At 43.4% G+C, this 11,457-nt stretch overlaps 1 protein-coding gene across 1 annotated transcript; it reads right to left on the bottom strand.

The window, feature by feature from the left end:
* Positions 1-2,432: 2,432 nt before the first annotated feature.
* Positions 2,433-11,220, bottom strand: LOC311155256 (acyl-CoA (8-3)-desaturase-like; the record flags this gene model as incomplete). Its single annotated transcript, XM_084208271.1, has 12 exons — positions 2,433-2,484; positions 2,799-2,924; positions 3,033-3,112; positions 3,781-3,877; positions 4,170-4,267; positions 4,712-4,788; positions 5,141-5,198; positions 6,299-6,427; positions 6,591-6,692; positions 7,698-7,895; positions 8,285-8,395; positions 11,002-11,220. 12 exons carry the CDS (start codon positions 11,218-11,220, stop codon positions 2,433-2,435), a joined length of 1,347 nt encoding a protein of 448 aa, XP_084064397.1.
* Between the last annotated feature and the right edge of the window lie 237 nt (positions 11,221-11,457).

Raw genomic sequence — 11,457 nt, 5'->3', positions numbered from 1 at the left:
ACCTGGATAAGGGAAACCACTTCCAGCAGCATCTCAGCACAAACTCCAGCAGCCAGGAGGATTCTGCAAAGCATCTCCCTAATTTCCTTGTCTCTTCTAGGTATTTCAGATGGCAAATATTGTCTTTCAGGGAATATTAAAGTTCTCATCTGACCCCTTGGACTTTGTAAACCATGTTAGAATTTAACCAAGGTAAACCAGCTCCACTGTGAATAACCTTTATTAAAAAGATAAAGAAATTATTATCAACACAGAGCAGCCTGTTGAGACAAATAGAGACAGAAATGTTTTAATTAAAACCAGATTGAAAAAAGAATCAATAATAATGATGATTATTATTATTCTACTTATTCAAATAAGCAGAATTCTAATTAAACAGTAAAAATGATCAGTTTAATTTATGAGACTGACACCACAAAGAACCCTTTTGATTCAGCTTTGTATTGATTTCACAGGATCAGCACAGCTTTCAAGACTCATTGGTAAAAAAAAGAAAAAAAGGAGGAATCCTTAATATTTATATTACCTTCAGCAGGACAGAAATTTTAAAATGTCTTTATGTAGTACCATGAAATGCATTCATCTTAGGACAGTATTATCCCTTAAATAATTATATAATGTTCCTGCTTTTGCATATAATTATGGATATCACCATAATAACCAGACCTGGATTAATCGCTGTAGGAACCAGTTAGCAGGCATTTCCAAACTACATTTTAAACTCTTTTTAACAATTACTTTTTTAAACAGGACCCCTTTCAAAGACATCTGTCAGCCATTCTTATGATATATCCAGAACAGTGTTATTGGTACCTGCACCTACGCACAAAAATATAAATTAAAAAAACCCCTCCAAACTCCTGCATTGTTTGTTGGGCTTGATCTTGTTACCCAGAAGAGGGGTGTTGGTGTCTGCAAATCGCAACACAAGTGAGCTGCTTTTAAATCTCCCACATCTTCCTCCTGTGGGTGATTTATCCACTGAAAGTTCTGGGTGTTAAGGCAGAGGAGAGGAACCATGTGGCCTTTGCTTTTATGGGCAAATTATCTCTTTATTTGCCACTACGGGTTCTTGCCACGAAAACCTTTCTGGTTTTGGGTCAGTGAGGCGGGTACAGTACCACATGGGTTCTGCCAGTCCCATAATGGAATGTATTTGCTCCAAGTGGCATTAGGAAATGTCATTGAATCATAATTGCTTTTCAAAATCAGCGAGATAAATCAATTCTCCTTCTAAAACAGGCTTTGACTTCAATCTAAAATTCATGATCAAGAACTCTATTCATAATTCTCTCATAAAACTAATTGTACAAAACCACCAAAAGGTAAACTTTTAGATAAAATGTAATATCTATATAAAAGCTGGAGTACCCTAAATACCTTTGAAATCTGGACCTACTCCTCAGTGCTTTGTCTTCTCAGCCTGATTCAAAGCTGGTCTGCACCAGAAATCCAACCCGACAGCACAGTCAGCACTCAGTTAGAACCCAGACATGTATTTATGCCTACAGATACCACATGCCACACAAACTGTGTTCACACTGCCTACTGCAGGTGTCAGCAGCCCCCAGCTGATCTGCCTCCCATGCAATCCAGAAACAGAACCTGTTACAGCCCTTAACAGTCACAGCAAGGTGACCAGAAGCAATGAGGACATGCCCCAGAGGCTACCTTGTTCTTTGTACGTTTGTTTGATCTGTTCAAGAAAGTTAAAATTAAAAAATTCCCTCTGGCCTAATGTCTCCTGACTTCCTGCACTTTTCCTGCACTGATCCACTGAGCCAAGAACACAAAGGAGACCTTAATACTGAAAGAGGCTTGTGAGAAAGATGGAGAGTTTTTATCAGGACTTGTAAGGACAACAGTTTTGAAATGACAGAGGGTGGGTGTAGATTGGATATTAAGAAGAAATTCTTTATTGTGAGGCACTGGAGCAGATTTCCCAGGGAAGCTGTGGATGTCTCATCCCTGGAACTGTTGAAGGCCAGGGACAGGGCTTGGAGCAGCCTGGTCTGATGGAAGGTGTCCCTGCCATGGCAGGGGGTGGAGCAAGATGATCTTTAAGGTCCCTTCCAACCCAAACCATTCCAGGATTCTATGACTTTGAGAAGAAAATCCTTTCAAACCTCTTCCATAAGCAAAGACCTGGCACTTCCAATAAAATTAAACTGGTCAAGCTGATTCAAGAGTTACTTCTCCCATGTTTAAAAGCCTATCTTTGACTTCTGAGATTGAGGAGCAGGAAAAAACAAAGGTTCATGGTGGGGAACAAGGTAAAAATGTATCTTGAAGCCACTTTCCCATTTCATTCTTACTGAAATTAACTTTGCCCAGCTCCTGAGTTCCCATGCCTGAGGACATGCACAGGGATGTGTCCTGGCTTTTGGCAGCAGTTGTGTAGTGAAGGGATTCCCTTGGAGAGTTGCCAGTTTCTATCCATGCAGATATGCTTCCAGCCAGTGCTCCCCAGAATCCTTCAGGGAACTGCAGGAGCAGAAGGGGAAAAATCACTTAGGAGGAAACAGAGTTCAACTTTGTGGAAGGCCAACTGTAGTTATAGAAATAAAAGGAAAAAATTGATTTTAAATTGCATGGACACCTCATAGCAAAGTCTGACTGCTGGCAATGAGCTCAAAGGATTTAAGGAAAAGAAAAACAAGCTTTGAAACTCTTAAACTTTAGAGAAGTCCAAATAAACTCTAGGTTTGAACTCTCCATGGACATTGATTTGAAATGGCTGCTTGGGAGTCTCTTACCTGCCACCACAGAGGAAAATTATCTTGTTAATTGATACTTACTGCAAAATATCTAAAAAGGCTGTCAGCAAAGTCTTGCTTTTGTACTCAATGCCGTGCTTTTCACAGAGGCTTTTCACCAGGGGAGCCACTTTGCAGTAGTTGTGCCGAGGCATGGTGGGGAACAGGCTGCACAAGGGGATGAGGGAGAGTTATTGCAAGGCTTGGCTTTCTGTCTGTTCAAAACATCCCCCTGCCCCAGATGATTCCCATTTTTTTCCCCAGGATGATACTCACTGATGCTCTATTTGGAAGTTCAGGTGCCCAGTGAACCAGTCATTGAACACAGACTGGTTCACGTTGCAGGTTGCGTGGAGCTGGGAGGGAAAAAACCCAAAACCCCCAGATGAGTAAGATTTTATTTTCCAGCAAGTCCAACAATTGACCCCCCAGCAATTACTGCCCACTCTTATGCAGCACAAAAATCAAGACAAAGTCAGGGATTACAGCCATCATTGCCCTGAGGAATTCAACACAGTCTAGCCTAGCCAGGCTGAGTTTTTCATCCTTGATAAAACAGCAAACTGCTGCAAAGCCACTATATGGGATTATACTGCTGGAGGCAGGATAGATGTGAGCAAAGCTCTGCTTACATATTCTTTTTTATCAGGCAATTTTGTCAGATTTATCTGTAGTAAACTTGCAGCCTGTAGGGTAAAAATAAAGGTATCCCACTTTGTTTCCCTTTACTTGGCCTAAAAAGAAAATTGGCGGTTATACGACCAGAACTGTTCTATAACAGGGAGGGGAAGGGGTTGTGAAAAATATTGTGTCAAGGCCTTTCAGTGAAGAAATAGGATTTTTTAAATCTAGAATTCTTGTTTTCCAACTAAAATTTTACATGGCTTGAATATCACAGAAAGGTTTATTTGATGAATGGAAGGGCAAATGTCATTAACAGTAAATCTAAGAGAATAACAACACTGGCTTTGTTCTATAATTTAGACCAGCAGACCCAGTATTCCAAAAGAAAGGAGTTTCTCACCTGAGTAGACACCCAATCTTTGTTCTTGTCATAATCAATGTCCATTGGGATGTGGTTCATCTGGGACACCCAAATAAACCAGCTACTCTCAAGGTACCTGGGCAGATAAATCCAGAAACTCTTGTCATATCTGTAATCCCATCCAAATTTAACACTAAAACACTTGGCTAAGTCTCTTCTTAAGTGAAAAAGCACTTTTGGAGTTTAGAACCATTCAAGTTTTAGATGCAGATGTCCCTGAGCAGCCATCACCCCCCCCGAAGTTAAACTGTTTCTTCTGGACTATTTAATTCTGAGAAGATCATAGTTTTAGTTTTCATTTCTTTCTTTTGAAGCTCAATATTGATGACAAATATTAATTATGGGGCTCTGGGTGTGCTCTGAGTTACCTGGACAGCCAGTAGTATATCATGAAGGTTTTAAATCCCATTAAAGGAACATACATGAAGCAGACTCGGATGTTGAAAGTCACAACCAATATCAGGTCCTGTAAAAAAACCAAACAAAAAATCCCCAAAGAAATCAGGATGAAAATCAGCCTTTGTTGATTAAATGCCTCCACTCCATCCTCTCCCTTTTTCTTGAACTGCAGCTTAAAAAATGTTCTGATATGCAAATGTCTGATTTATCAGGAGTATGCTCCATTCTGCATAAGGTGGGTGTGTCCCTGAAATATTCCTACTTAACCATCAACAACTGCAGACAACAGCCCTCCCATCACACTCTGGGTCTGGGAATTTCCTGGTAACTTTTATTTATCTGCTAAAAGGCTAAAAAGCCTCTTCTAAACTATTTTCTCTTGCTGCAGCAAGCCTAGAATCAGCCTTCTCTATCCTTTTTCTCTCTTACACCCCAGCCACCTGACTAATAGAAGGTGCAGGTGGATACAGTGACATTTTTGGAGTTTTCCAGACAGGGAAGCAGTGCTTACCAACCACTTTTTCCTCTTGATTGCAAAGTAGACTGTTGACAGCTGGAAGAAGGGTATGAGGGCCAGTGGGGCCAGCACTGAAGGACAGAACAGAAAAAGACAGATATTTGTAATTTCACTGCATCATAAAAATTATTCTTCCCTCCAGTGGAAGAAAAATTGCTGTCCTTCACTCATATTAACCTCCATGCACCCACATAATCTCTTCCCTTTTTCTTCTCATCACTTCTCCATTTCTTTCTCATCCCTGTATCTGTTTGACAAGTCCCCATCTAAATCTCATTACCCACAGACTTAAGGGGTAATTCCTCCTTATGGGACTTTCTTTAATGTGAAGGAAGCTTCCTGGAGCTCTCACTTCAATGGGAATATCTTTAAAAACCCGTATTTGGTGGAGGAGATGCACTCATGGTTTTAGGGGATACTCACAGATGAAATACTTGTGCTGGTAATTGTAAGGCATGAACTTTTTCTTCTGCTTTCCAAGCTGAAAAATGAAAAGATATTGAAATATTCACAAAAAGCACAATTAGGTTTATTTCTTCACCTTGTAATTTTTCACCAATTGCACAAAAAGTTTCTTAACATTACTCCAAACTTTTGTGAATATAATTCTTCAAAAGACAAAATAATAAGGAGCTAAAGCAAACTACTTCCAGAGCTCCAGTCTGCACTGGATCAACACTGAAGCAAAAAATAAACTGGATAAAAAGACCCCTGAACTCCACTTTGTCTATCCATAGTGTACCTAACCTGATCCTGCTAAAAAGCAGGAAGACACGAGAACTGATTTCCTACATTTTTACTCCATCAAACCCGCTGGAGCACAGCCAGCCTGCTCTGGATGCTCATGCTCCTACATGAGAGATGTTTCCCAAAATCCCCAACAAAATCCAATGGTTTTCTATCAATAAGCATTTTTTATCTCCCATTGCAGGAATCTGTCTGGGACAGCAGCACTGGAATTTTCCATGTGCCTTGTAGAGTTTCATCAGCAGGTAAAAGAGAGAGAGGCATTATTTTAAGAGGCTGGTGTATCTCGTAACGAGGCCGTTTCATCACTCTGTGAGTAAAAGGAATTACAAGGAAAAGGCAAATGAGCCCTTGCCTATCCTGATGCTGTCAGAAACCATAATGGAAGCAGGGAGGATCTATTCATAGCTTCCCTTTTTATGAAAGCCATAAAATTCAGGATTAGGAAATCCTTCACTGTGTTTGTGTTCAGTGTGCAGCAGCTCTGCTGGCCCTGAAGGATTTGGGTGCCCAACAGCTCCAGCAGCCAGGAGGATCCAGAGGGAACATCTGACTCACTACCACTCTCTAATGCAAGTGGGCTGACTCACCCCTGATTTTATAAACACTGATTTTAAGCCTTTGCTTCTCAGGAGAGGGTGCCTCAGCATTGCAATAACTCGAGACTCTCAGATCTTGGAACACTGTGGGAATTATCATAAAATCCTAGAATAGTCCGGGTTGGAAGGGACCTTAAAAACCACTTTGTTTCAAGGCACAATCTGGGTTGTTATTATTCTATATTAGATAGATATCACACTCTGGCTTTCTGTCACTAAATCTGCTTTTGCAGACCTCCATGGAGAGGGTCTTTCCCAGGCTGAAGAGCAGAGGGTGCATGTTGAGGTCGGGGTCCTTGCGGAAGCAGTTGGGCTTGGCGTGGTGCTGGTTGTGCAGGTGGTTCCACCAGCTGGCAGGCAGCCCCTGCGTGGGGAAAAGAGCAACACCAGGGACTCAAACTGGAGCAATATCAAGGATCCCATCTCTATTTACTGCAATTCCCTCACAGGAGACCTTGCCTGGATTTAGGGACACTCCCATCCATTGCTTAGTCCCGATCAGCCCCAGAGAACATTCCCACCAATACCTTCAGCATGTTTATCACCACGATCTGCAGGAGATGATTCCACCTGGGCTTCCTGAAGACAGAGCAGTGCCCTAGATCATGCTGGAACCAGCCCATCTGGATCTGGAAGACAAAAGGATCACTGAGGAAAGAAAACTGCTTCATTGCAATAATTTCCCTTGTGAGTCTCTGTAACTTCATAGTGTGAGTTTCATCCTCCTCCTGATGTGTCAGGAGACATTCATAGAGCTGGGAACTTCCATCCAGGCCACTGTCCACTAGACCTGCTCAATTCCAGATATTAGTTTCATCTGGAATATTACAGGGAAAGCAGTGAAGCATCACTGCAATTAACTTCACTGTCACAGCATGGAATTCTGTTGCTACCATCACGAATAATTAATTTCCAAGTAACCAGCCTCAGCAAGTCTGTGGCTTCACTGCAGTCCATATTTCCATGGAAATACATGACTGCTCTTTGAGGGATATCTGCCTTAGCAGATATTAGGCAATTAAAACAGATTAATTAAATAAATTAGCTCATTTGCACCTGCTCCAGGGGACCTGAGCAAACTTAAGTATTCAGTGCTAATAAGAAAATCTTGTGTCCCTCCCTCCACCACACCCTTCAATTTCTCCTAAGTGCCACAAATCCCTATTCCCTCCTTCCCTACACCCACACTGAAATGGATCCTTTGCTTCATCCTATGGCTGAGTTTAGTAATCTAGCAGAAAACTATTCAGGGCTAGAGGGGACTCATCAAGGACCAAAAAATACCAGAGCCATCTGACAGAAGAAACAGAGAGCCAAAAGTGCAGGTGAGAATGAAATATTCCTTCTTTTTGCTGGGGTAAGTGATTAAATCAGCTCATCCCATCTTGTGAAAGAGCCAGTTCCACAAGAGCCCCACCATCCCAAGGGAGCAGCCTGTCAGCAAAATGAGATCAGCTGCAGGCAAAAAAAATTGTGACGTAGAATGTGCCTGTCATCTTCAGCCAGATAATGGGATCTAAGGAGAGGCAATGCCTGGGATGGGAGCATTCCATTATTCCTCTCCACCTGGAGCAGCCGATGGCCTGCAGGGAGCCGAGGGAGTCTGCAGCATTGAGCACCCGTCAGCAGTTTACCTGGGCAGTGGTGAAGAACACCATGCCAGCCAGGAAAGGCACCAGGGATATGCCAAAGTACCAGATCACCAGCCAGGATGCAGCATCCAGCACCAGGAGGTGAAGGAAAATCAGGAAGAAGAAGAAGTAATTGGGCTTCAGAAGTCCCATCTTCTCAATGGTGCAGCGCAGCTCACGAAAATCCTCCAAGAGGGATTTCTGTGGGTAAAGTGAATATTAATGCACTATTTACTTTGAAAATGTCATAGAGCAGAGCCAGGAACCCCAAAACAGCCACAGAAGCTGGAGGAGATGTTCTGTCAGTAAGGGCTCTGTGCCAACACAAGCATGAAGTCAACAGACTTCGCTTTGATTCTGAGACATCCCAGCGAGGAGAACAGAGCAGGATTTGGGGCTCTGGAGCTCATTCCTTGCTCCCAGATGTGGATTTAATGATGCTGGGACAGTCATATTTCCATGCCTGCCCGTCACCACCCACAGCATCAGGCGTGCTCCCTCAGAGGCAATTCCTACTACCTCTTCTGTTTTCCTTCTCCTTCCATGCTGAACCCTGGGCCATTCCCACCACTGGAATCTAGGGCACTCACCTTTTTATTAGACTCAAAGCTGGGTTGATCAGGTGCCAGCTCCCCAATCAGCAGAGATTTCAGGTACTTTTTCACCAGGGACTTGTCATTGTGGAATGCCACGAAGGCATCCTGAGGAACACAAAGGGAGGGAGTGAGAGGGGGCATGTGACTGAACACCAGAGCTGAGCCTCTCATTCCCCAGCTCTGGATTATAATAGAAAATTCTGCTCCCCTTGTCCATTTTTGTCTCTCCTGTCACTCTTTCCTATATCGACTGGAGCTTGGCCCAAGGAAGCTGGAGGAGTTTCAAGCGCCCGGATTTCATAAAAGCCCCTGGGCGAGGCTGGTAATAAACATGAAAGGGTTTGATGAAAAACCCTTTGCAGAGGGAAACCTGTTCCTTCATCTGCTTATTTCAGCACAGTCTGTCCCTAGAAGGCTCCAGCCAGCAGCCCTGCCCTATGGATGGGACCCAGGAGCAGGGAATGAGGTGTGTCTCTGCCATGCTTAGGATGAGGCTTTGGAATCCTGTCTGTGCAAAACTAAGGCCATTCAATACAGATGCTGAAGCCTCATATTCAGCAGCACAAACTGGGTGTCTCTTACAGCTCCCTCCCAATTTCCAGAACAGGTTGATGTTTTGGGGATGTGGGAACACTAATGACACAAAAGTGCCTGTCCAAGAAGCATTTCAAATCACACTTTCAAATCAAATATAAACAATGGAAAAAGGATGACATTCCAGATAAATCAGAACTCTTCTTTAGCTCATGTCCTCAGTGGATTTTCCAGAAGAAAGGTAAACAGGCTGGCCATACCCTTTTTTCTTCCAGAAAGAGCAGACAGAACAAAATCCTCATTTTGAACAGTCTGGTTTTGCTGATTTTGGCTCTGAAAATCAGCAGGGATGAGCACAACCCAAATATTCTGCACAGGTCTGGTCAGGATCAAATCCCTGGAAGAGGACAGAGGACTTCCTTGGAGCCTCTTGGCTGGAGACAGTCTCTCTCTGAGTACTGTAGTCTAGAAAAAGTCAGAACAGGGTGACCTTTTGGACATTTGAGCTTTCTACAGACATCTAGTGACTTTTTGTCACAGCGACACATGAACAACTCCGTCCAGACCAAGAGGACTGGGGAAATCTTTCCATCGTGATTTTGCGCCTTTCATCCTCCAGTTCTTTGCACATTTTTATATTCCTCCATCTTGTCAGGAATTCTGATTTAATCCAGAAGTATCTATACTGCAGTTTGGAAACAGGAACCAGAATCCTTTCAAGCAGAAACTCCTATCCATGAGATCAGTATCACAGATTCTTATCACAGAAAGCCTCTCAGTCCTGCCTGTTTTTTCTCCTCCCTGGTCTTAGGCCCTGATTAGCATCTTATTAACTTTAAGATTAAGTTTAGAGATTAACTTCAAGAACTATCACCTACAACACACATAACTCGCAACATTTGACATCAGAAAATGCTCTGCAATGGTCGTGCCTTGTATTTTCAAAATAACACCCACAGAGGAAGAAAATTCTCACTATGTAAAGACTATTATGAGCTCTAGAGCAGTCAAGAGTTGTTGGGAAAAAAAATCCTGGATCCTGGTTTTAGGTAAAGTCCTGCACCAGTAATTTTTTGAGACACCTTCCAGTCCTCCTTTTCTATGTGGATTTCTTAGAATATATGAACAAGCAGCACTTTAAAAGCAAAAAGAATTACTAGGATTAGCAAGGGCAAGACATACAGTGTTGTTAGGATGCAAAATAAATCTACATTGAACCCACAATTTTGGCTACTTGTTGTGGTTCTGTCTTCAAAGGGATATACTACACCTAGAGGTTTGAAAATACCTTTAAGATCAAGTAAAATCAGATTGTAATTATTGCTACAATAAAAGCAAGTAAGATCAAAGGTCATTTTTTAAACCCATTCACTGCGTTTAAAGCCCCTGGGTGTCTATAAATACAATGATGTAAAGTGCAGGTCCTTGCAGGAGCTGGGAGGACATAGCTTGGGGACAAATCATTCCATGCATTCTGCATTCTTTGACTCTATCTGTAAAAGTCAGTAGCAGAAAGTGTAGGAGATAGCACCAGGATCTCAGGGCTGGCCTATGCTCTGAAGGTCAGTGAACTCGGGAGAAACCAAACAAGACTCAAACCTCTCCTTTTGCTTCCTCTGAGATCACCAGGTATTTTTCTGCCCCAGTTTCAAGCAGGGTGCAAGGGATGAAATGTGAAAAGTAACTATCTGGTCCATTTTGGGCCGGGAGTTAGAAGTGCTATCCCATTCCACACGCTCAAACATGAGGAATTAAGACAGGCTAAGCAACTTTCTTCAAGTCAGAAAGTCTTGTTGTGACAAGAATTAAATCTCCCACATCATAAGTTTATGCCCATGTTTCCAATGCTCAGATTTCTGCCTATTCAGAAATTCAGCATCTCCTTTCCGCATAGTCTGGGAGATCTGCTTAGAATTTATTATTCCTGCCAAAAAGCACCAAATGATTTTAGATAAATCCTCTAGATCAAAGATTTTTGCAGGAATCCCTGGAAGATCTGCGTTCAGGTGTATTTTTGGGACTTTTCCTTATGTCCTGCAGCCCAAGGTCATCATGTTGCTTTCTCAGTCCTCTCTCAGACCAAGCACAGCGATCACCACCACCAGACAGGATTCCCCACCACATCCTCCTTCCCTGCCACTGGAACCACCTTCCTCCACTGCTTTCCCAGCTCTTACCGTGGCGTCCTGCCCGGCATAGTGGCTGATAACCCGGCTGCCCCCGGGATGTCTCTTGGAAAACTGGCTGACATCATAAACCTTCCTGTCAACCACCAGCCACTGCTCCCGGCCTTGCCCGCGGCCGTTGCGGATCCTGATCTCTTCCCAAGTGAAAAGCTGTGGAAAGGCTGGAACAGGTCCCGTCCCCTTCTCGCTGGGGCCAGTCTGTGGAGCCATCCGTGCTGGGATTCTCCAGTGCCAGCTCCCTGTCCAGGCTGAGGGTGGCCCATCCTGGCCTGCCCGTTATACAGCCCCACTCCAAGCCACTCCCTGCACTTCCAAGGGCTGGTTGGCTCTTCTCGCCCAAACACACCCATCCCAAGTTCCCTCCTCTTCCAGACACTCCCGTGCTGAAAAGTCCTGCTCCTTCTTTCCTTTCTGAGCTGCCTTTGCAAGTTCTGACAGCTCCACTGA

This window comes from Fringilla coelebs, assembly GCF_963513975.1.
Source record: "Fringilla coelebs genome assembly, chromosome: 6".
Lineage (NCBI taxonomy): Eukaryota > Metazoa > Chordata > Aves > Passeriformes > Fringillidae > Fringilla > Fringilla coelebs.
Note: the sequence above shows the minus strand (reverse complement) of the source record. Positions and strands in the feature narration are given on the sequence as shown.